The following is a 26,640-nucleotide window of genomic DNA, read 5'->3' as shown; positions in this document are numbered from 1 at the left end:
ACCACGCACATTCAGATCATCTTCCATCACTATATATTTGTGGCCCCTTTACTATGCCCCTGCCCCATTCCCTCTAGTAACCACCATACTGTTGTCTGTGTCTATGAGTTCCAGTTTTCTATTCCACATGTAAGTGAAGTCTTATGGTCCTTAGCTTTTTCTGACTGACTTATTTCACTTAGCATTATATACTCAAGGTCTGTTCATGTTGTCACAAATGGCAGTACATTATCTTTTTTTACAGTTGAGTAGTATTCCACAGTATATACATACCACATCTTTATCCAGTCCTCTATCGAAGGACATTTTGGTTGTCTCCATGTCTTGGCCACCATGAATAATTCCGCAGTGAACGTACAGGTGCATATGTCTTTGTAAATAAATGTTATTGAGTTTTTTGGGTAGATACCCGGAAGAGGGATTGCTGGGTCATATGGTAATTCTTCCCTAGTATCTAGAGAAGTCAAACATCTTTTCATTTATCTCTTAGCCATTTCTATGTCTTCTTGGGAGAGACATCTCTTCAGGTCCTCTGCCCATTTTTAATTGGATTATTTGTTTGGTGTTGAGTTGTATGAGTTCTTTACGTATTTTGGATATTAACCCATTTGCTATATCATCTCCCACTTGGTTGCTTGTCTTTTTGTTTTGTTGGCAGTTTCTTTTGCTGTGCAGAAGCTTTTTAGTTTGATATAGTCCCGTTCATTTATTTTTGCTTTTACATCTCTTGCCTTTGGAGTCAAATTCATAAAATGTTCTCTAAGACCAATGATTATGAGTTTGGTACCTATGTTTTCTTCCATGTAATTTATTGTTTCAGATCTTTTACTTAGATATTTGATCTATTTTGAATTAACTTTTTTACATAAGAACAACTGTAATCTAGTTTCATTCTTTTGCATATGCCTTTTCAATTTTCCAAGCACGATTTATTGAGAAGGTTTTCCTTTCTCCATTGTGTATTTTTGGCTCCTTTGTCAAAAATTATTTGCCCATATACATGAGGTTTTATTTCTGTGCTCTCAGTTCTGTTCCATTTGTCTGTGTGTCTATTTTTCTGTCAGTACCATGCTGTTTTGATTATTATAACTTTGTAATATCATTTGAAGTTAGGTAGTAGGATACCTTCGGCTTTTTTCTTTTTTCTCAGGATTGCTTTGACTATTTGGGGTCTTTTGTGGTTCAGTACAAATCTTATGATTTTCAGTTCTATTTCTTTAAAAAGTGACATTGGGATTTTGGTGGAATTGCATTAAATATGCATATTGCTTTGGATAACATGGCCATTTTAACTATGTTGATTCTTCCAATCCATGAGCATGTAGTATCCATGTCATTGTGTCTTTTATAATCTCTTTTAATAATGCTTCATAGTTTCAATAGATTGAATAATATTCCATTGTATGAATATAGCACATTTTGTTGAATTATTCATCAGTTTATGGACATTTGGGTTATTTCCACTTTTTTGGCTAACATAAATAAAGCTATGAATATTTGGGTATAAGTTTTGGCCTGGACTGTGCTTTTAATTTTCTTAGGCAAAGTAAAATTCTAGAAGAATTCTAAAGCAACAAAAAAATGAAATCCTTTAATTTGGGGCAACATGGATGGATCCAGAGGGTATTAAGTTAAGTTAAATAAGTCAGACAGAGAAAGACAAATGCTGTATGATTTCATTTACATGTGGAATCTAAAAACAACTACAACAAAATGAACAAATAAAACAAAACAAAATAGGTGCATAGAAACAGAGACCCAAGGGATGGTGACCTGAAGGGGTGAGGATGGCAGATGGGTGAAAAAGGTGAAGGGGAGCACAATGACTGGTGATTACTAGAATTAGTGGGGCCATCATTGTAAGGTAAAGACATGTCAGATCACCGTATCATACACCTGAAACTAACATAAGTAATAAATATTGCAGACTATACTTAAATAAAAAAAGAAGAGAAATAATTCTAGAAGTAGAATTGCTGGGTTATGTAACTCTGTTTAACTTTTGAGGGACTGCCAAACTGCCTTCTAAAGTGATGGTGGAGATTCTATTTTTAAAGAATCAGATCCGTGAGTTTTAAATATGTCACACAATTGACTTTTCACCTTTTCAAACAGCTGTGGTTTCACTTTCTGCTGATGAAGCTGAGGACATTAAAAGAACATACAATCCAGAGCAGAGCAAAAGAGTGGGACAGGTCTTGGAAAGGAGTGCCCATTCTTGTTGTTTTCTCTAGATCGATGTGAAGACAGAAAAGGAGGCAGCCTGAGTTCTGGTATTTGAAAAATTACTTTGGAAGAGCTGCTGTGGTGAATGCAGTTGAGCAGGAAGCTGGAAGAACAGAATTTGTCAGACAAGGGAATTTCCAATATTTGAAAGGTCTAAATATTTTGAATGCTCAAGAGGTTTAAGGTATGGATCTGTAATAATCCTATGGGTTTCTTCTTTCTTATATCCAAAGGTATAATAGAGTGAAGAGCATCTGGTTAAAATAAGTATAACAAATTTCAATTTTTTCTTTAAGAATGAAAGTGTTTCTTTTACTGGAAATGAGGAAGGGTCATGATAAATATTTATAAAACACTTAAGTTCCTGGAATATGCTTTTTTTAATATCAAAACTTGAGTCCACTGATTCTAGAAGTAATGCCATATTTATTTGTTTATAAATAATACAGATTACTTATACTGAAAATTCTTACAGATGAAATTTCAAAAAAACAGATTTTAAAACATTGAGATGAAATGTATATAACAAAATCAACACCTGTTTAAATGAATGAGTCAGTGGCATTGAGTACATTCTCAGTGTTGTGCAACCCCCACTCCTGTCTAGTACCAAAACATGTCCTTCCCTCCAGAATGAAGCTCCCTATCTATGCAGTACTGTCTCTTCCTTTCCTTAGCTGTGTCCTCCAGCAACCTTCTGCCTTCTATTTCTACAGATTTACCTGTTCTGGATACTTCACATAAATAGAATCATACAATAGTATTTTGTGGCTGGTTTCTTTCAGTTAGCATATTTTCATGGTTCATATACATAATAGTATTTATCAGTACTTCATTCCTCTTTATGGCTGAATATATATGGCAATTTGTTTATCCGTTTATCCTTTTATTGACCTTTGGATGGTTTCCACCCTTTGACCATTGTGAATAGTGCAGCTATGAATATGCCTGTACCTGTATTTGATAAAGAATCTGCTCCTAATTCTTTTGAGTATATATCTAGGAGTGGAATTGCTGGGTTATATGATGATTCTATGTTTAACCTTTTGAGGAGCTCCTAAACTGCTTTCCACAGCAGCTGAACCAATTGACATCCCCACCTGCAATGTATGAGAGTTCCAACTTATCCATATCCTTGCCAACACTTCTTTTCTTATTTTTGGAGTGCGGAGGTCACAGCTTAAAACAATAAGGATTTATTATTCCTTCAGCCCATGGGTCAGCTAGGCAATAGTGCTGATCTTACCTGCACTTGTTCATGTATTTTGAATTAACTAGTAAACTGACTGGTCTAGATCTTCTTCTCTCTCTCTTTTTTCAATTTATTGATGTGGCCTTGGTTAATAAAATATATAGGTACAATTCAATTACACAGTACATCATCTGTATATAATATTGTGTGTTTACCATACCAAGTTGAGTCTCCTTCCATCACCATTTATCCCCCCTTGGTCCTCTTCTGCTTCCTTCTACCTCCCTTCCCTTTGGCAATCACCATACTGTTGTCTGTGGCCATGGGTCTTTCTTTTTATTTCTTTGCTTAATCCCTTCATCCTTCTCACCCAGTCCCCAACCCCCTTCACTCTGATAGCTGTCAGTCTGTTTTCTGTACCCATTCTTTTTTAAGTAGCCATCTTCATAGGTACTTCATTGTGGCTTTAATTTGCATTTCCCTATTGACTAAGGATACTGAGAATTTTACCATGGGTTTGTTGGCCACTTGTATATCTTCTTTGGAGAAATGTCCAAGTCCTTTGCCCATTTTTAAATTTTGCAGTTGAATTGTAAGAGTTCCTTATGTATTCTAGATACTGGCACCCTACAGATAAAGTTAAAAATAAATATATATGCACATACTTATATATGTGTATGTATATATAAATATGTGTTTTATACATATAAAACATATATGAGTATAACATAAGAAATAATTATTTAAAATGAATAAAATTCTAATAAAGTATACATTTTAATAAATTATATATCTTAACAATTGCATGCATTGTCTCCACGACCACTTATTTTCTGGGAAATATGATTCAAGGATCATGTTGCTGTTGAGTAGTGGTTTATAGGGTTTATCACAAAGTTTTAACTCTTTGATAAGGATGAATTCCCAATATTTGTTAACAAGAAATACCATGCATGAGACTCTATGTCTGCGTCAAGGAACTGATACTAGTGCTTCCAATAGCAGGCTTCCCTGGGCACAACTTTTTCACCAGAGAAGACTATGTAAACATTTTATGGCTCCTGATACTGTAACTTGAAAAAGTAAATAAAATTACTCCAGATATTATGTTGAAAGTGGTTTGGCAACCTAGAGGCACACACGTGTGTATGTGTGTGTGTGTGTGTTTACAGCATACACTGACAGCCACCAACTAAAAACAGGGAAGAGACACAGAAATACTTATTCTACACAAAGTTAAAATTTTTTACTTTTTGTTTTTCTAAAAACCTAATCTGGAGGAATGAAACTGCAGGTTTACACTTTCATTGTTCTTTATTTCTGGAGCCTCTGCTTTGGCAGCCTAAGTGCTGTTGGCAAGATGCACCCGATGCCAATTTGGGGACCATTCTCGTGTGAGATCTTCGAAGCTTCCCCCCCGATTCTGCCTCCTTCTGTAGCTCCACGGCCATGGTGTAGGAGTTGGCAGGAGAACAGGTGTGGGAAGGCACAGAGCAGGGGTAACATCAGAGAGAAGACATCGAGAAAAAACACTGGTGAGTGGAGGAAAGGTGACAGGAAGATTGGAAAGCTAACGTTATTTTGAGTCCAGTCACGAATTGGATTTACATATTGGATAACTCTGCTGTACATGCACAATGTTTTGCTAGGGCCAGAAACAAGATGCAAACCCCACAGAAGTCACTAAGTTATCGAGGGAGGCACCAAACTCTGTTTTCAAAGCCAACATATAAATGTTTATTTAAGCAGTGACTTCATAGCTACTTCATTAACTGTACTTAAATTCTTATAATGATTGATAAGGGCCTATTACTAGGGTTGTTTATTAATACTTTGCATTGAGCATTTCATTAGTGACAGGAATTGTGACAAAGCCATCTGAAAAGGCATTCCACATAGATGGAGGCATGGCAGGTATAGGAAGCCCATCGTGTGACACACCTGAACACCTGAACTATACCTGAATCTCAGGTAAGTTCTGTAACTTACACCTCATTTTCCTAATCAGAAATATACATATTTTAATTTCTAATTTACAGAGTTTGGATAATTAAATGAAACAATGTATATGGAGTACTTGGTATATAACCCGTACTCAAAATAGAAGTTGATACCCACAGATCAAATCTGGCACACAGATGAGTTTTATTTACTCATATATTAACTGTCAAGGGTTCAAAATTAAGAGTTTCCTTTTTACAATCCAGTTTTCTGACTTCTCTTGACAAAAATCAGGCCAGGAGACAACAGGCTCATGTTCCTACATGGCGACAATTTGAACCAGTAGTTGTCTCTTTCGTGTGCCCACCAGCTTGCCAGTGTCCCACCCTTAGGTTATGAGAGACCGTGCTGACACCTCCTTGAGTTTCCTCGCTTGTTCTGATTGCCTGGCTGGCCTCAGCAGCTGCGTGAGATTTGGAGCTGTACTCCAAGGCATCTGTTACATTTTCCAATACAGGATTCTCAACCTTTAATTAATTCATATAAAATCACTCTCATTAAGGAAGATGGTGATGGTGATGACAATTATTTTAAGACTATATGTGTGTGTGTGTGTGTGTGTGTGTGTGTGTGTGTGTGTACATATATATTTTTTTTCCCAGTGGCTTCTTTTTGATGACTCCAAGTTTATAATCTGAATTTAAAAGAACCAACCAAGCAAACTTTCAGGGATGGAACTTATGACCTACCTGATCTGAAGACAGAAACAGGTATCATTGTGTAAGTCACAGGTATCATTGTTTTATAATGTGAAAGAAACTATTAGTGGTTGAAATGTATTTATTAAGTAAAACATATTTTTGAAACTACTGGTTTTTTTAATAAAAGCTACTAGCCCTGGCTGGTGTGTCTCAGTGGGTTGAGTACCAGCCTGCTAATCAAAGGGTCGCCAGTTCGATTCCCAGTCAAGTACGTGCCTGGGTTGTAGGTCAGGTTCCCAGTTGGGGATGTGTGAGAGGCAGCCACACATTGATGTTTCTCTTCCTCTCTTTCTCCCTTCCTTCCCATCTGTCTAAAAATAAACAAATAAAATCTAAAAATAATCCTTAAAGCTACTAGAGGAATCAACAGTATTCCAGGAGTTTATCTGACTTTTTTCAGTCTGAACATTTTTACCAAAGTTTCTCAGTCTGTGGTGCTCTGATGATTCACCTAGAGGCAGCAAGAATCAGGGGTAGGACAGTACAGTGAATTGTGTTGTCATTTCCTAACCAAAATCCTTTGTGTTTAAAAGACCAACCTCTTTTAGATTTCTAAGATTTGTGTCCTTCCTAACCCCATTCTCCTGATTGTGGCTCATCTGCTGTTCAGGGAATTTTCTTTCTCTTTGCTTTGAGTGGGAAAAAAGCAATTCCTATGACATAGTTACTTCCAAAAAGGATGAGATCTATTTCCACTGCAAGATTACATGTACGGATTCTAGTCTCATGGGCCCCCCATCCACAGAAAATGGGAATATATTCAGCAAAATTTTATCAAGCTCCTCCTACCTAAATTCCAGGACTGTCCAGGCCCTGGGTGCAGAGATTTGCAAAGACAGAGAGGGTGACTGCTCATAGTGAGTTTAAATGTGATTGGAGGAAATAGGTAACAAAGAAGCACATATATAAGTAAAATAATTTCTGATACTCATAAGTGCTATCAAGAAAACACAATGGGATAATGTGGTTGGAAGTCTTCAGATGTGTGTGGTAGAATACAGTGACCAGAGAAGTCCCCTCTAAGGTGGTGACATGTGAGCTGTGGCTTAGATGACAAAGACACAGCCAGGTGAAAATTAGAGTAAACCACATTCCAGACACTGAAACAGAAATAAGCTTGGTTTACACACACACACACACACACACACACACACACACACACAGAGACAGAGAGAGAGAGAGGGAGAGAAAGAGAGAGAGAGGGAGAGAGAGAGGGAGAAAGGAGACCAGTGAGGACGGCTGTGGGAGAAGGTAGAGCCAGGCTAGAGCAGAAGGCCTGTGTGATGCTATGTAGGCTGTGCATGAAGCCTGTACATTGGACTGTCCATGTCCTCCAAATACACATTTCCCTGATAGCCCGTCTTCTCCAAAGGTGTTTCCATCACTACTATCAAGTATTTGACTCCTTAGACAGGTGATGAGATACAAGGATGAACAACTTATTCAAGATAAAGTACCAAGCTTCCTTGGACACTAATGGCTTCTGTATTGGTTATTCCTAAAAGGTGACATCATTTCAGAAAAAGATTAATCTGTAAGTGTTTGATGATTTTGAAACGTAAACTAAATTCATTGATATGGGAAAGAAACTATTGGCTTCTGAATCAGACTGTTAATCTTACCCCTATGTTCATTGCAGTGTTATTTACAGTCACCAAGATATGGAAGCAGCCCAAGTGCCCATCAGTAGATGAGTGGATAAAACAACTATGGGATTTCTACACAGTGGAATTCTACCTGGCCATAAAAAAGAAGAAAATTTTACCCTTAGCAACAATATGGATGGACACAGAGAACATTATGCTAAGTGAAATAATCCAGTCAGAGAAAGACAAATACCATATGATTTCACTCATATGTGGAATCTGATGAACAAACTGAATTCACAAGGAAAACAGGGACAGACTCGTAGATAGACAGCAGGATGACAGCTAGTGGTGGTGGCGGGTGGGTGGAGGAATTGAGCAAAAAGGAAAAAGGATGCATGGACATCGACAACAGTGTGGTGACTGCTGGGGAAAGGGTATAAGAAGACTAAACAGTAATGGAAAACAATATAAAAGATTAAATTAAAAAAAAGAAAATGCTAACTAAAAAGTGGTTTATTTCATATATCTCACAAACCCTCACAAAATACTTACAATCAGTCAAACAATATAGATAGTTAGCTCTATAGATAACAAATAATTTAAACCTCCAAACAACCTTATGGGGCAGGAACAATGATTATCCTCCATTTCACAGACAAAGAAACTGAAGCAGAGAGAATTTTTGAAAACTGAGCAGTCACACAGCTAGCAGGTCACTAAGCTGGGATACAAACCAGATAGTCCGAGTTAGTGTTGTGCCTTTGTTTATAATGTTTACCACCTCTAAAATGAGCTCTAAGGAACATATTATATTTAAAAGAATTGACATATAGGCTATCTTGAATTTTATTTGAAAGGAAGTAATTTGCAATATTGCAAAGTATTGCTTTAATCTTCTAAAAAAAACAAGAGAGACACATTGTTTCCTGTTAGTATATACCTAGTACTTGTATAAAGCATTGTTGCTTTTTATCATCTCTTAAAGCTATAAGTATAGCTTAGTTCCAGTGTGATATAAGCAACTTTTATGATATACTGAAAATATATATTAAGTCCACAAATATCTAAAAGTATGTTTTAGGAACAAACTGAAGATGTGTGAATGGATCATAGTTTTTTTTTTCAAACAAATTTAAAGGTTTAAGACATTTATCTCAAAAACTCACCTTCTGTAACAATGAGAAAAATTCCTGCTCCTAATAATGAATGACTAGCAAAGATGCTCCTTACTTTGCTTGTCAATTAGCAGTAATTATGAAAGAAGGAAAATGAGTTTTCTAACCATGTGGCATGACCTTGGCTTAATTACCGCTCTCTCTCACTCACAGGAAACAGACTCTCTGCAACCACAAAGTGAAGGGTGGGATGCTGTACCAACTGATATTGGTGAAAACAGATATTGTCAAAGCAATTTTTAAGTAAAGTAAGTAATGGAGTATTAATTAGAGGCTAATAGAATGAAATCATATTGCTCTAACTTGCCAAAGACATTACCTGTTTATCCAAAGGAAGTGTTTATGACCAGCATGTTGGAACTGCATGCCAATAATCTGAGCAGGTGGTCATTAGAGACTTTTGCTAGAGGCCAGATAATTTTCCCCATGAATAGCTTGGTAAGATTCAGGCACTTATTTCTCCCTAAATCTAATTTATTATTCCCCTTTCAATTGCCAAGGTACCTGGCTGTAATGCCAAGGAAGAGTTTTAGCATTTCTCCTTTTACAAGCTGAGAATGATTTACTGTGTTCAGAATTTTTTGATCTGTTTTATTGGATAAAATCAAAATATCTGCTCTATTGGATTAAATTTAAATGATCTGGTAGGTGCTTTCTTTCTTCTTTACAAACAGCATATTTAAAAGTATTGTTTTGGTAGAATCTTCTCAGAAGACCACATAATCACTATTTAAATTAGCCCTAATTCATTTCACATTTGCTTATTTTACTGTTAACTTTCCCAGAACTGTATTTTTTTTACAATTAGAACATCTGAATTTTAATTACATTACCATCAAGAAGCTCATTAAAGTCACTTAATTGGCAACATTTCCAAAAAAACCTTAGCTGGGTTTAATATATTTTAAAGAGTTACTGTCAAAGTATAATTTCACCATTACAAACAGCTTGGCAACAACATTTGCATAAAGATCTGTCAGTTTCTGAAAAATGCTCAAATGTTGGGAAAATCAGATTCGTTAAGTCGCCCTTACTGAAACAGTCCATAAACGGAGAAACTGTCACATAAGTCATCTCTGTAACCTCTGCAGTGTGAGAGCACTCCCCACACGGCGCAGGCATTCGGGAGAGGGTTCTTGAAGAAACAAATCATATGTTTTATGCCTTGGGGTAGATTTTTTAAAAGTTAAAACTTCAATAAAGTTCCCTCATTTATGTTAAATTTAACAGAATACCCATTTTCTTGCTGCTTCTTTCTCATTCATTCTAAAAAATTTTATTCACTTAGAATTTTGAAACTTTTAAATATAGCTCTAAGGTCAGCATTGTGAGGCTAACACAGGAGGTTATCTTGAGGTGGTATAATTTTTTATGGTTTCCTTCTAGCACACACTAGGATTCCACCCTAGAGTACTGATCTCATTTGAACTTGCATTGTGATGACACCCCTTTCTCAACTTTACAGCACTTTAAGCTCCTGCTTGTTGAATATACTTGTCTTTTTGAGGGGGTGGGGGTACGGAAAGCAGTGACTTCAAGTCCATTTGTTGGATAAATGAAGGAAAATCTCAAGTTTTTATTATATGAAGGATAACTGTGCATTAATTATGGTGTTGGGAAACCCTTCTCCCCAAACTTCATCTGCAAGATTAAAGTGTGGTGAAGAGTAGTTATTATAATTTGCTTCCTACAAGTATAAAAGGTCAGATTAAAAAAAAATCATCCCCTCTAGTTTAGTACTTTCTACCAAAATCTTTCCCCTTTGCAGTTTATGTGTACCCTTTATCTTCCAAGCCAAAATGAAAGAAACTAATAAAGCTCCACAAAATGAGAACATTAAAAAAGACCCCCAAAACTGCTTCTCAAGTTGCTGCCCTGCTCTCCATTGTATCCTCAAAGTCCTGCAGAGTGTCTAGTATACAGACAAACTCAATAAATGTTTGCTGAATAAATGAATAAATACATAAACACATGCTGACAGTCCTGAGGAGCATCTGGATGGTTCTGCCGGAGGGCCCGGGGAAGGCTTCGTCAACAGTGAAGCAGAAAACCTGAGTCTCCGTGAGCACAGAGGCATTCACTCCCTCACCAGTTGCTGAGCTTCTGTCATGGGCTGTGTTCCAAGATACGGTCTATGAAGACTCCTTGAGGATGTCACCCACTAATGGCATTTTTTGTGATGATGGCACTGCTCTACATCTGATATCTACAGTATTGTTTTGTAGGCAGCAGACAATCACTGGAGGTTTCTGCACAGGACAATGACATACTTGGATTTGTCTTTTAGAAGTTGCCATGAGACAGTGGGAACAAAGGCCTGAGGCTGGAGACCGCTTACTGCTCGGTGATGCTGAATGCCAGGCTTGCGGATTCCACAATGGCGGAAAATAAGTAGAAGTACAAGGCTTTCTATTGCTGTTTATTGCCCTGTTGTGTCCCTGGATAGAGCAGGAAATGACTGTTCATTTTTCTCCTCTCCCTGGCTGGAGAGAGTGAATGATGAAAAAATTATGAGGAAATCTGGGCTTACTCCAGAAGCTGCTCCACACGGAATGGAAAGGGGAGGTATGGGCTCCTGTCCCACCCCCAGCAGCTGCTGTGGAGGAGAGAGGCTCTGGCCTGAATCTGTGAGGGTGTTGCCCAGGCTCCCTGACCACTAGAAACCAGCCCTTCTGGAGGACCAAGGTGGGACTCTAAGGCCCGAGTCGGGGGAATGCGTTTAGGAAACAATGGCAGAAAGAGTGTTGAACTGAGAAATCTGAAAACTCTAAAGGAGTCTGTGTTCTATGACCTTCTTGGCCCCTTCCTGCTGTAATGGTCCATGCCTGCCTTGGTTCTTCTGGCTATAGAGTGTGAGAGAAGGCATGAGGTTTTCTACCTGCAGCTGAGGGAAATCAAGCTAGGGATGGGGGTAGTCATCCAGGGCAATCAGAGCTGGGAAAGATGTCAGTGAACAGTCCCCTAGGCAGTGGCTTCAGGGAGACTTCCAACATACATTTTGGGAATGGTTTCTGGAGACCTGGTGGGGTCCTTTTGAAATTCTGTGGTACCACAGAGATGGCAAGCTGCCCATAACTTTCTACTGGACGGGGACAGTTACTGGCAGAGCATTGTCTTTGTGATTTCAGTCATTATGCATTTTTTTTCCTTTTTCAAAGTAAACTATAATGTAAACTAAAACCCCAGAAAAATTTCAGAGATAGAACATTTTTCCTTTGTAGCTATTGATGTTATTTAATTTATTTGTTTCATTTAGTTTGGTGTGGTTTAGTGATCTGAAGGCAGTTACTATTACTAATTCAAAAAAGGGATACAAAATAGAAACGCTTCCAATTTTGAAGTGTTTCTTAAAAGGAGCCTTAATTGAAAATTCTGATTTTATCCTTATGAAAAGCTTTTGGCAATGTTGAAGAAATCTTCTGAGAGACATTCAATAAACATTTTTTGGAGGGACAGCATGGAGTGCAAACCTCTACAAAATGCATCTCAAAGAGCTTCTAAATTCTCTTCCTTCATGACCAACCACCCTAATATTAGCCCCGTCCTTGCCTAGCAGAACCACTTCTCTCTGTGACAGAAACTGGAACCTGAAATCAATGAACGTAGGCAAGATAATAGCACTTTAACTTCTGACTTTATTGTTTGCCTCACATAAACAGGTGATAAGATGCTGTGTCCAAAGCAAAAGGCATGGCTCCCTTTTCTCTTCCTTTGCAGAGTATCGGGAAATGTAGACAATATTTCCGTCAAACTTCTGAGCCCTAATTTTTTTGCCAGTCATTCGAACAACATTCGTTTGTTTACACCAACATTTTAACAACATAAAGAGTAAAACAAGCAAACAGTCTGAAGCATTTATCTGAAATATTCAGACTGTGAAACAGGCTTGTATTGGCACCATTTTCAGTCTGACAGGGAGAAACACTGCTTTAGGAAGTGGGTCATGTGGGTGTAGAGGTGCTTCGTAGACACGCCCGTTATGCCATGATTCTGGTCAGAGTACCACTGAAACACAAAAGGAAGGAGCCTGCTTTATTCCTGTAGCTGCGCAACACACCCAGCTTTGACTTTCAGAAGCTCCCAGGACCTGACTAGTTTTTCTAATATTATAGTTGAAATTCTACCTAAGAACACTCAAATAAACAAACATAAATGTTTGGAGCAGAAAGATTTAAAGAGCTCCTATTAACCTTCACTACTGTTTCTTTCATATACTTTAAACTGTTTTTTGGCTCTCGGTGGCTAAGCTCCCCTAGTGGCCAATGGCCTGGAGGACCAGGAGGCAGGCGTGGGTGCCAGAGCTCACATGCTGGGACTGCACTTCGCTCCTCTGGAGCTTGGTCTCCTTATTTGTAAAATAAGGGGTTTGGGTTTGCTTTTCCCTAAAGTTCCTTCTATCTCAAACATTCCATAAGGATTTTAGTCTCCGACTCTAATTCTTTTCTATGGTGGAAAACCCACAATACATATAACGGTAAACATCCTTTAAAGGACTTAAAAATAGTATCATTAAAAAAGCAGAAATATGGTGTCATAGATTAAACTCCACTGTTGGAAAGATGCTGGTAAGATTATAGTTTTCACTGAACAAAGGCGGCTAGTGGTCATATGTAATGTTAAGGATTTATAAACTAAATTTACTTTGGGGAGAATCACAGTGAAAAAAAGACCAGAAAAATCTCATCTCACCCTTGTACATTATTTTAAAAAACCAAATTTCAAAAAGATGGGGGTTTCTTTTTCTGGATTGTTGTTCAATATAAGTGAGTGAGGAAGAATCTATGCTTCCCCAAGAGGGGGAAAGATTGTCTCCCTTGCCTTGGCTTTGCTTTATTTTCCTCTGTTTTCATTTCCCATTCCTCATGCAGCCTGGGCATTACAGTTAGCTCATTCATTCTTCCCCTCAGTGAAAATGGAAGCTCCCGTGGTGGGGCCAAGTATGTGCCAGGAGCTGAGGACATAACCCAAGGAAATATTTCCTAACTCCAAGTGGAGCTGCATGACTTCAGGGAGCCTCCAGGGTCTCTGAGAATGTTCTGCAATTACTTCTTACTGAATAAACAGGATCTTCCAGCTACTTTGGGGCTCCCAGGTTTTTTCAGGGTCTCAGCACATAGGACCACAGAGCTATTGAATGTGTGAGCTAGGAGATCATCTCATCAAGTGGATGCCTTTATTTTATACATGATTCAGCTGGAATCACCAGAGGTGCTGTGACTTAGCTTAATGTTCTTCAGAAAGTTAAAGAAAGATCCAGATTCATTTGCTGGGTATGCCTACTCTACCCTTCAGTCTCTTTGTCAGATTTTAGTAAAACAAAAGGAAATTAAAAATAAGGTTCCTCCTTTATGCTTAGGGGTCTAAGGCCATGAACATGAGTAAAATGAAATTATGTACCATTGCCTGGAAATCCACTTGTGCATTAACCAGAGCTTTAGCAATCTGTGCTGAGTTTTGAAAGTGCACATTATCTGCAACAAAGAGAGAGAGTTAAAGCGCTGTTAAATACCAGAAAGCACAGAGTGACAATGTACTGCCTGGAAATGAGCACCAACAATTATCTAGTCATGCCGTTGACATTGTCAGCAGTGCGTAATCACACTCGTTTATGGAACTGTCCCTGACTCTTAGGTACTGACCCTGAGCATGGGCATAGGAGGATGCTTAATGTTTCTTAAACAAAGTGATGCTGGCTCAGTATTTTTATGTGTAAGAGTCTTGCTTAAACCTCACCATCTGCTGTTCCGTGGATGAGAAGATAGTCTACATTTCTGAAATATTCTGCTCTTGCCATCACAGTTGAATTCTGGAAAAGAGGAAAAATTAACATTTTAGTTGCTGCAAGTTCTAATAGAAAACTAGCTAAATCATTGTGCAATGGACTTAGCACCAATACTGAAATTATGTATTGCTTTGGTTGATAAATATTTAAGAGTCAGAGCAACACATTTTCTTCATCATTTGCATTACTTCCATCTGATTCTTGGTTTGAAAAACTGAAAGTTTATGTGTCATATGTTACATATGAGTGAGACCTTAGGCATAAATGATGCCTGCTCAAGCTGTGTAGGGGTTGGGGGTGGGGAGAAGGCAGGGGAAAGAAAGAATAAAATCCAAAAGGAGTAAATTTCTTTCTAGTGAGGTGTTTTGTAGCTAACAAAAGATCATCACATTTGCTCGGGGACCCAGCAAAAGTGTGAACTCTGAATGGCAGCTTTGAAATTATTTTGCACACTTGAAATAAATTAGTGACCCAAATAAAACAAAAATTCTTACTTTATAGTGCTCAAGATTATCATCCTTTGTTGGGAGACCCATGAATCGCTCTGTGTAGATTGACGCTACAAAATAAATAAGAATGTGTTGTTTACATATGATATGTGCCTTGTCATTAACCAGTGAGACCTCCTGGTTCGATAACTGCTCCTCAGTGATCCCATGTGCAGCTGCTGAGGGAGGGCTTTGCTTTCCTGCACTGTGATGCTCCTTCCAAGACTTCTGCTCTGCAATTTGCCTCCGTGGGGCTAGAGAAGTAATGGAGGAGGAGAACGTGGAAGCAGGAGCATCTATCATTAGAAAGAGCTGAATTTTAGCTTTTTTACTTCTACCCAAAGCACATCAGTTGAGGGAATGTTGAGATAGGAATGACCCCATGGAATGACCCCATTATATTTTAAAGGAAATCACAAATGCAGCCACCTGTATTACTTCCCTTCATGTTAGTTAATCTGGGATGGAAATATATCCTCTAAATCCTCCTCCTCCAACATACATATACTTTTTTTTTTGAATAAAGATTCCTACAAGTCACAATCATCTCATTTCTCCCCAACACAGGGAAGGGGATATGATGAAATCTAATTTTCATACAATTATTAGTTAATTCTAAACATTGATATTAATCATTGACATTAATCATAGAAATAGGCAGCTAGGAGAGGTGTATTTCTTGAACAGATATTTATTGTTATGATTCCTGGAGCAATGGTGCTGGAAGCTTCAAAATGGTGGTGTGGAGGTGAATTACTAGGTTCCGTCTGACTTTGTATAGGATGTGCTTAAAATCCAGCTATCCTGCAACTGTGAGCTTTCAGAAAGCCAGTCACCTCTGACTATAAAGGATTGTTTCAGCCGGAGGAACAAGGTTTCTGGAAAGAAAAAGATATGTTGGATTTTGGACAAGTCCTTCCTCACTCTAAAATTGCGTTGATTGTGATGATTATAATGAATCATAAAAATAACCTTATTTATACATTGTATTTCCCCCAGTGATGCTGAGGTGCATTTTACTGTATCATTTGTTTTCTTAGCAACCTCAAATAAAAAGTAATTATGTGTTAAATGTTTTTTTCAGCAAGGTTTACAAAATGCTTCCATACCGTAATATTCCCAGCTGGAGACTGGAGCTACTGCTATCCCACATTTGAAAAGACCTGTTCCGGACGCAAGGGCCAGTGATGAAACGTAACCACCGTAAGACTGTAGAGACATTGTTATGAGTTAGTCCCACATTTACTTTCATAAACTCTTCTCTATATTTTTATAGCAACTTTACTCACAATAAGCACTGATGGGAGCTGGGGAACATGCATGGGGTGGATTAAATGTCTACCTTACACCCTTGGCAGCAAGCTCTATGAGGCGTAACAGTAATTTCATCCTTAGTATATTATAAACACTTGGTGTGCTGATCAGAACATGGCAGAAGCAGTTTAAGACACGGCTATAATTGTAATTTTTCTGTAAAAATTTCTTTTTTTTTCTCTTCTATATTTTTCCAACCAGGGCCTTGCTACAGCAAAAACAGAATTTTACTTGAAAGAAATGAACCAAAAAAGATTATTCCTAAAATGTAAATGCAAGCTACTTCCCATAATTTGCAAAAGTCCTATGAGGCAGAACTTGTATCTGTGTAGTTACTTATTTTCATAACAGAACAGCAAGGGAAGGACATAAGAACCTTGCAGCTAGTCTAAGACATGGCCAGGGTTTTTGTATAATGTCATGTTACATATTCTGTTTTAAGGGTTTCTGGCAGGCAGCTCAAATAAGGGAAAGCCAATGGTGTTTTTTTAAAAGTTTACATACCCTCCCATAAATTTGATAGGAAAATGAAGAAAGACACAAAGGAATACAAATTTCAGGGTAAAGGGCAGATTTAGCTTTCACCACTTTTCTTCCTCTGGCAATCAATAGGTAACTCAGAAATGTGACTCTAAAAACAGAAGAGTTGTCTGCCCATGTCCCTTGGAAATTGGAACTTTTTTCTAAAAAATGAAGAAGAAACCAGAGCATCACAATAAGGCTGCGCCTCTCCCTGGAAGGCACATCTAACCCATATGCACTTGCTGGGAGAGTCTCTTCTGGAAACATGGAGCAAGCAGTGTTCTGGGCCATGGATCCTCCCTCCCCCCAAAAATGTGTGTGCTAGATTAAGAAGTGAGTCTCTGTGTTTACTCTTGCCCCAACGCTGGGACATCCCTGCAAGTCACAGGAGGACAGTATGACTCTCCCACTAACAATGTACTTTGTATTTAAAATGTTATTTCCACAAATTCCTGGAAATCATTTTCCTCAGGTCAGAAAAGCTCGTATTACCATTTGGTACAGAAAAGTCAGTCTTTAGAGAGGGTGAAAGAATGAGTGTGAGAGCTCTACAAAGCAAGAGAGAAAAGCTGACAGACACACAGACAGACAAATGGGACAAATCCACAGGGCAGTGGCAGGGGTCTAATCTTAATCCATAAAATACATGAAATGGCGGAATAAGCTAAACAATCTTGCTGAATTCAACAGTTAAAGGAAGACTTCTCTAGTTTATAGCTTTATGTTTCCAGATCTGGAAAGTTTTACTGAGGACCCTTGACTCCAAAACATAGAATAAAGAGGTGGTTCTGATTGTACCATGGGGTCTTTTTATCACACGTGGAGAAAAACTAAAACATGTTTTAATAGGGGAAAGATATATTTTAAAAACAGAAGAAATATTTGGACTTCAAAATCATGTCGGCAGAAATGTACTTGAAACCTATGTAATCTTATGAACCAATGCCACCCAATAAATTTTTAAAATAAAAAGACCAGAAAAATACATTAAAGGATTTTTTTTGCTTTAAAATTTTTTAAGTCTTTTTGATAAGTGAAAATTTTCTATCAGGTTCAAACTTTCACCTATAATACCAAAATAATTTGTTTTGATGAGTAGATTAGCAACAACTACTCTTGGAACAGAAGACCTTTCCTTTCTTCATAATTTTAGACTCAAATGAGAGTAGAGTCAGCCCGAGTCCTTTAGAAAAATTATTACTGCTTATGGTTTTGTTGGGAAAGTGTGTTCACTGCAAATAACAATGCTGGGTCCTGCTTCTCCTCTTAGAAAACAGAAAACAGAAACAGAAAATAGCATGGAGTAAGATTGGAAATTGAAAGCATTTGCACATAGTAAAAAGTTTTTGAATATATCTGCTCAAAATCTTAGAAATTCTTAATCTGTACCTACTCCATGATTGGATAATGGTGCTGTATATAAATAAAATTTTCATTTTCTCAGGATGAATACAAACCATCTCTAAGAGCAAAACTATACTAGCAGCAGCACAACAAAAGAAGGTGTAGTTTAATTTCTCAGGCAGCCTAGCAAAACTATTCTTATTGTAGAAATGAAGAAGAAAAAAAGCACCAGAGTTAACTTTTTTCTGCTCTCCCTTGGGTGGGGCTCCAAGGCAGAGTGGGTGGCTGCCGCAAGAAAAGAACCCACGGAGCAGATTGGCCATGAGAATTCTAGAATTTTGTCCTTTGCACTTAGACGCCTTGCCATTTTGCTTAAATGAAGGATATCTTTAAAAACATTTTTAGAAGGGCACAGAATTTTGAGGGGTTTATGGAATATTTTTGTGTGAGCTATAAAGCACATTGGAACATTTTACCTACAGGCAATAATAATGAGCTAATGTTTATATGGCTGAGATTATCGTAAAGGTCTCTGTGATCCTACACAATCTGCTTCCCTTCTCCCACCTCACATCTCCCCCTTGCTCTCTGGCCATCCTGATGTTCTTTGCACTTTCCTAGCCCTGGAAATTTGGCAAAGGATGCCACCCTCTGCCCAGAATGCTCTTGCCCCCGAAATTGGCATGATTTACTTTCTCCCCATTTTAAATCTTAACACACACAAAAAGAAGTTCACTTGTCCTTCTAATATAAAAACCTACCCACCCTGCACACCATGCTCTTTTCTTGCTTTGCTTTTCTCCACAGCCCTTAACTGCATTTAACATCCTAAACATTTTACTTTTTTATCTTGCTCATTGTCTTTCTTCCAACCATTCCCAACTCCAGAAAGGTAGACTTTTTTTCCCTGTATTGTTAATGGATATATCACCAGCACTGGGAATATGATCTGAAACACAGTAGGAATAGAATACATATTTGTTTTTGTTTTTTTTAAATGTTTTTTTAAAGATTTTATTTATTTATTTTTAGAGAGGGAAGGGAGGGAGGGAGGGAGAGAGAGAGAGAGAGAGAGAGAGAGAGAGAGAGAGAGAGAGAGAGAGAGAGAATGTGCGGTTGCTGGGGGTTATGGCCTGCAACCCAGGCATGTACCCTGGCTGGGAATCGAACCTGGGACACTTTGGTTCCCAGCCCGCGCTCAATCCACTGAGCTATGCCAGCCAGGGCTTATATTTGTTTAATATATGACTTTTCTATTAATGCATCTAACCCTCAAGGTGAGTTGGTGAGGAAATTACTGTTGAGTTTCACGATGGGGAAACTGAGGCTCAGAGGAAGCATAGAACAGTCACACAGTCAGTGAGCAGCAGCGGCAGGAGCCAGTTCCAGGACACGGGGCTCTACAAGCCACGCCGTGTCTGCTATGTCCCTGCACTAGAGCACAGGTTCTGGGGAACTTTAAGTTTAGAATCTAATATGGTCTCATTAGAGGTGCATTTGTCCTACTTTTACATCGCTGATCACACATAGCAATTCAAATTGCTTATAATTAGTCACTGGAAGAGAAAGGAACTAAGATTAAATCATGAACTAATGCTTATTCAACACCACCTGGCTAGGCCTATATTAACAAAGCAAAGCCTATAAATGTGGTTGTTATTCTAATAATTTAGGCAAAACCCCTGCTGCTCTTCAATTGTCAGAAAATAAATGCTTCAATTTTTCTTCGCATAAGCTAGGGTTTTACAACCTCAGTGCTGTTGACATTTTGGTCTGGATAGTTCCTAGTTCTTTTTTTGTGGGAGTCTGTCCTGAGCATTGTGAGACAACTAACAGCATCTCTGGCCTCTCTTCAACAAATGCCAGTAGTAAGTACCACAGCAGTTGTCACAACCAAAAATCTCCCCAGACTTTGCCAAATGTCCTCCGAGGCACAAAAGGACCCAGTTAATACCACTGTCACAAAGACACTTTTTAGGCATAGTGGATATCTAATAAGCAGGTAAAGACAGGGCTACAGGACTTTGGTTTGTGTGAGCCAGAAAAAAAAATAAAAGTGTAAGATAAAAATTCCTATTCTTCTCTTCTTAATCTGGATAGTGGAGGAAAATGTAGGATTTGCAGCTTACTGACCAACTGACTTCAAACAGTGCTGTGTGGTAAGCTACAGTGTATTTCTCAGACCAGTGACATGCCTAACACTTTATGGAGTCAGATATTTCCTTCCCAAATATGGAATGCAGTACTAGCTAAATAACCCTCATGGTTACTCTCAATGTTTGCATTTTCTCCCTTTCCAATTTCCCATTGGTCCCTGCTTATTACACTCTAAAAGAACACTCAGAGCTCTGACCTGTTCCCATCACTTAATTCGCTGCCTAAATTCAGGCCCGTGGTATTTCTGCCAGTATTGCTGGTCTCTTAACTCCTTGGCCCACTCTTTCCCTGCACCCCAGGCCATCCTTTACTTGGTAGTCAAGAGTATCTTTCTAAGATACCAACTCCACTCCCTGTTGAGTTCTAGAGCACTTCTCAAAGAGGTATGCTGGAATCGAATACTTTTTGGTAATAATGTATTAGACAAAATACAACAGGATTCTTTAATACTTTTTCAAAGAACCTATATATACTATTATATAGAATTTATGATTTATCAAATTATTAGAGCAGAAAATCTTTTATCAAAACATTTCTTGGAACTAGTAGAACACATTTAGGGTAACACTGACTGATAAAGATAAATTCAGTTTAAACAACAGCATAGTTTTATGATGTGGCAAAGTATTGTGCTAAACATTTGAGAAAGCTAAAAAAGACAAAGTCCATTCCCTTGATGAGTGGGCATTTTTGTGGGAAAAACCAATAGACAGAGAAGATAAAACATTGCAATTTCTATAAAAGCACTATAAAGAGCAGTTGGAGCACCAAAAGTCATATCAGTGTTGGGTCTAAACGAGCAAGTAACAATTTTCCATTGTGGCGTGAGGAATAGGTGGGAAATGGAAGAACCAAATGGACATTGCAGGTGCAGGGAACAGGATATACAAAATCACTGGAACAAGGAAGCACAGACATAAGTGGAATTATTCAGCAGGCATGGGGAGAAAGATGAGACTGGAAAACTAGGTTGCAATCAGCATGCCAAGGGTTTGGCATGCAAGGAAATGTGTTGTGCACTAGATTGAGGTCAATGTGTAGCCCTGCAAAATATATAAGCAGGAAAGCAACTTGGTAAGAATTGTGTTCTATAACAGTAACTTCATTAGAAATAGTGGAGCTTGTGAGGCCAAAGAAGTGAGGCTAGTTAAGAGGCAACTGGGAGAGTTAAACTGGTACCATACAACCTATGGAGCAAAAGAATCGGCCTTACCTGGGATCGTGTTTGAAATGCAAATCCTAGTGTTCCACCTGGAGCACCAACTCATAATCTCAAGTAGTAGATCCCTGGAAACTGCGTTTTAACAAGTTCTCCAGGTGATGCTCATGTAAGCCCAAATTTGAGAAGCTCTGGTCTAAATAACATATGAAGAAACCTGAACTATGACAATGTCAGTGAGAACAGGTTTTGATGTTTGAAGGTAGAACTGACAGAATTTACTAGCCAACAGAATGTTTGGAATCAGGGAGCAGGTCAAGTTGAAATAGCTCTGAACTTAATAACTTGTGTGGCAAGGTGTGTGGTGAGATCCTTAATAAAGATGAGGACTTGTTTTAGAGAAGACTATAATAAGTTTAGTTTGGGAAAGTTAAACTCGAGGACCCCGTAAGATGCTGGGAAGAGGTGATCAGTAGGTCTATGAAAGGTGGAGCTCAGAAAGGACATGTGGGCTAGTGGCAGGGATGTGGCAGTTTCATTATCCTGGAAACCACATGGGTTTCCTCAAGGACATGAAGAACAATGAGAGTGAAGGCTAGACCCAGAGAAACACCAACACTTAATAAATGGCGTGTAAAGACCACAGAACATAGAAAAATGAGGAGAGAAACATGTCACAGAGCTGTGGATAAAGCTCATTCTCCCTTATATGACCTAAAAGGACTCCTGTTATCTGGCTATCTACTTACCCAGACTTGCCTCACCTTCTTCATCATATGCCTCCTATTCCTGAAATTGCAAACATTCCTAACAAACTCAGAGCCCCCATTTGCCATACATACTCTTTGTTAACCTTAGGACCTAGGCAATGCGGTCTTCGCTCTGCCTGGAATGCCCCTTAACTCACCTTGTCACCAAGCTCAAATGCTGCCTCATTTCTGAATCTCCCCTTGGCTCTCACAGCCAGAATTAACTACTCTTCTCCCTGGTTTTCTCCACAAGTTGTATCTCTTTTCACACTTGGAACATTTGCTGAGCAATTCTTTTTCTTTCTTCTCCTTCCTTCCTTCCTTCCTTCCTTCCTTCCTTCCTTCCTTCCTTCCTTCCTTCCTTCTTTCTTTCTCTCTCTCTCTCTTTCCTTTCTTTCTTTCTTTCTTTCTTTCTTTCTTTCTTTCTTTCTTTCTTTCTTTCTTTCTTTCTTTCTTTCCTTCTTTCTTTCTTTCCTTCTTTCTTTCTTTTCTTTCTTTCTTTCCTTTCTTTCTTTCCTTTCTTTCTTTCTTTCTCTCTATTAGATGTCCAAGGAAATAACTTACTCATCTTGTTATCCTTTAAAGTACCTTATAGAAGACCAAGTTAAGAGCCACTAAAATTTTTGCACATGGAAGAAGCAACAAATGAGTCAACAATGAGATGGATGGATTAATAAATATGTATTAGTCTTACACTCAAACAACTGATAAAAACAAGATAGTAGTAAGGTATTTTTCCTTCAGGACCTCCCAAGTCCTCCTGCTGATTAAGGGGCTGCTCTAGTGTTATATCTGTTAGCCGTTCACTCATTTCTTCTCCCACACATGCTCTTGGGGATCACCTCACAACCACTGCCATGTTGGAAAGGCAACAATAAAGGGGGCCTGATATACTATTTCTTCCAGAAGCATTTGTACAGGCATGGTGAGAATGTCTTATTGAAGAATTTCATACTGATGGATGTATTTCTGGGTAATGAGTGGGTTCCTTAAATCACCCCATGTAGATGGTTCTCTGCCAAACTAATACTTAGAATTTTCCAGAAATGAAATTAAAAGTTCCACTTTATGGTTATTTCAAAGCCTAAAATAAAACCAAAGTAAACTTCTAAGAGAAATATTAATGATGATATGTAAGTGTTCAGCTTGAAATTTGAATCTTTCAAGAATTTACTTTAGGAGACATCCTAAAAATGGATGGTAGGAATGGTCTTATCTGAAATGTTTTATTTATTCCCTTTGAATCCCACCAGTGTGTTTAGATACTTAAATTTGATAGTTTTAAGAAAGAACAAATGGCCTGAAGAAACAACTTTCCACAAATTCATAACAGCTCTTCACCTGGTCACTGAGCTCAGACTTGAGCCCAATTCTGCAGATTCCCTTCAACACTGGGCTTCATTCCTTCCGTCTTGTGCAGGCCGCTCACAGAAAACAGCCAAGAAAAACAACCCAAGCACAAATGGCTTCAAATTGACTTGCAAATGTACAAATTCAGACCAAAAAGTGAAACAGGAAATCTTTCTTGAAGGGTGATTATCATAATTTACAGGAGGCAAATCTAAGTCCTTTCCAGTATTTCTCTGACCTTTTCAGGGACTTCATTGTCCATGACCCATAACCTCTGCCACTTCCTTTTAACATGTATTTTAAAGACCCGCACAGTTATTCATGGCCTACAACTAGGAAACTGAATACTCCCTCTGTCTCTGATGGGCACAAATTAATATTAGGTCTGGGTAAAAAATATTGATTTCCCCTTTGCCCCCAAATCAAACAAGATATGACTGGCATAGTAGAGATCCTGGGGATTTATATTCTGAAAGTTTCTGTAATTTCAAATTTTAGCTTAGCTTTTCATTAAGATAAAATGATGAAATGTAAAGTAAAATATATTAATCTTAAAACAATGAAGGGAATTCAACCTCTGATGAACATGGTTCAGTTCAGTATACTATAATCTAATACCAAAATATTAAGTAAGAGTGTCAGTTATAAATTAATTTTCTAAATAGGGAAGAAACTAAACAATTGAAAAAAGGGGACAACTTATAGCCATCACTTTGAAGCCCAGATTATTAAAATTGACTGTTTTCATTGACAGATTAAATTATGTGCCAACATTAACATTTCATGAGAAACCTTATAAGCGAACAATTTAGAAGATGATAATTGCAGAACTGAATAACAGGCGTAAAACACATAAAACAACTCACCCAGCCCCATATGGCTATTCTTTTTTCATCAATGAAACCCATTTCTATGAATTTTCTAAAGTAAAAGAAACAAATTTTTAGAATTTTAATTGTGTACACATGACATTTACTTCATTACACAAGCATATTTAATCCAAAAATTTAATAAAATGCTATATTTTCTTTGTTTAAACACATGCATAATCAGGCTACATTTACAAATAATTAAAATAATATTATCATGTTTCTAAAAAGGATAAAAAGATCCTCTAGACTCTACTGTACATCTACTGAGTAGTACTTTTCAGTCTGGAAGGCCTCGTATCCTAGCTGTGTGGGTGGCTCACAGTAATACAAGTAATGTCACCATGGGAGGACCATATTCCCAAATCTCCAGCTGTAGAAAAAGAGGTTTCTGTTGTTGCTATTTTGTTTCATCAATTTCTCACGGCCTTTTTACTTAGATATTAATCACCATCTCACTGTTGGTTGCATTCATCCATGGAAAAATATCTATCTCTGTACCATCTCGTATTTAAGCACCCTGCATTTATCATGGTAAGGAAAATGATCTGCATCTTTTGGGATACGGACATGATTAAGCAGAGCTCTATCACAGCAGAGCCTCCATTTGAACACTATTTTGAAAATAAATCTCTGCTCAGGAGCAAGGGGCATGCTGAAGGGCAACCTTTAAAAGCCATGGGAAGCCCTCAGAAATATAACTTTACAAGGTTGGTACAAAAAAAGAGAGAGTGAGAGTGTTTCAAGCTAATTTATTTCATGCTCCCTCGAGAGAGCTAGTGTTTGTGATTTATAAATTGTGATTTATTCTGGGAATAATTTGATAAAAACTCAAGAATCTCAGAGAAACAGAAGCAGTGGATGAAAAAAACAACTGGAGGAGCCATTGCAGAGGGCAGTACAGGATGGAGGGGAGCAGTCAACGCTTTCTGGACAATCCCAGAAAAATACAACTTTTTTGTTCCTTTCAGTTATGTTAATGCTCTTTCTGATTCTTCTCCTAAAGCAGGATGCAGTGATTTTCATTAGTTGGAAAACTGAGTTTCCTACAGTGACCATTTTGCTCACTGCATCGATTCGACGTGTACATCTCCAATGCGTAGAGTTGGGCAAATGCCCGGGACAAACAGATGGGAAGAAGCCCCGTCAGTCACAGCTTGCCCAACACTGATTCTGAGGGACACTGGAGAGTACAGGGAAGAAATGCAGTAGCAAATGGAGAGTTGCTACCTGTGTGGATGCCATTCATAGTGAAGTGAGAAAATGTGCAGCAAACTGTGGCATTCTGGCAGTTCTTCCACAAACTTCAAAAGCCAAAAGAAAGAGGAAAAGGTGCATTTCCTTCACTAAAAAAGTCAGCTCACCACTAGTGATTGAAGACAGTTCTGGGCCATAAAACCAAACGTGATTTTTATGATTTCCCAGAAGCTAGCAATCATATTGCTTGCGTCTAGGGTAAAAGCAAGTAACAGGTTATATATGGGAACAGGAAATTCTTAACAGCTCCCTTTCTAGGTTTATTCTGAAATGATGACATTTACAGGAAGTAATAGCACAATAGTTAACATGGAAATGAAACATTAACACTTAATGTGGCAGGACTAGGTTAAAGGTTACCTAGATAATCTGAGCACATTGAGACCAACAAGACTCTATAAAATTTACTTCCAAATTCTGAAGAGCTTCCATGAGGGTTATCAGAAATACTGTTGATAATGTGGTTAAATCAACAAAATGTTAGTAGCAAATGAAAAAGCATGTTTTTCTAATTGAGAATGCTGGACTGAACTTTACAACTTTTCTCTCATAAAAATGGCCCTAGACCAAAGGTCAACTTACAATTCTAGTTGTTATTCTGTTTTGGAAATGTTCTTATTGGTAACATGTATAACAGTATGATATAATGTATTTTTATCATATAATTCCTCCTTACCATTAACCCTTAAGTTATACAAAATTTCAAAATTGTGAGAATGTCAAAAATGCCAAATACCCTCCAAATGAGCAAAATTTACTCTATTA

General features: G+C 38.0%; 1 protein-coding gene and 1 long non-coding RNA gene across 2 annotated transcripts in view; one reads left to right on the top strand and one right to left on the bottom strand.

Moving 5' to 3' along the window:
- The first annotated feature begins 2,201 nt into the window (after window positions 1-2,201).
- Window positions 2,202-17,904, top strand: LOC123833334. The gene is made up of 4 exons (XR_006788218.1): window positions 2,202-2,410; window positions 9,038-9,132; window positions 16,239-16,357; window positions 17,081-17,904. It is a non-coding gene; the product is annotated as an uncharacterized LOC123833334 (long non-coding RNA).
- Window positions 12,511-26,640, bottom strand: part of LOC123833266 (fibroblast activation protein alpha) — a 72,943-nt gene continuing 58,813 nt past the window's right edge. Inside the window, 6 exon segments of the mRNA XM_045861421.1 lie at window positions 12,511-12,889; window positions 14,282-14,355; window positions 14,618-14,690; window positions 15,161-15,225; window positions 16,264-16,363; window positions 24,616-24,670. Coding sequence (XP_045717377.1) covers window positions 12,788-12,889; window positions 14,282-14,355; window positions 14,618-14,690; window positions 15,161-15,225; window positions 16,264-16,363; window positions 24,616-24,670 — 469 coding nt within the window. The 3' untranslated portion in view covers window positions 12,511-12,787.

This window comes from Phyllostomus hastatus, unplaced genomic scaffold (assembly GCF_019186645.2).
Source record: "Phyllostomus hastatus isolate PE091 unplaced genomic scaffold, TTU_PhHast_1.1 phas_contig_1, whole genome shotgun sequence".
Taxonomy (NCBI): Eukaryota; Metazoa; Chordata; class Mammalia; order Chiroptera; family Phyllostomidae; genus Phyllostomus; species Phyllostomus hastatus.
Note: the sequence above shows the minus strand (reverse complement) of the source record. Positions and strands in the feature narration are given on the sequence as shown.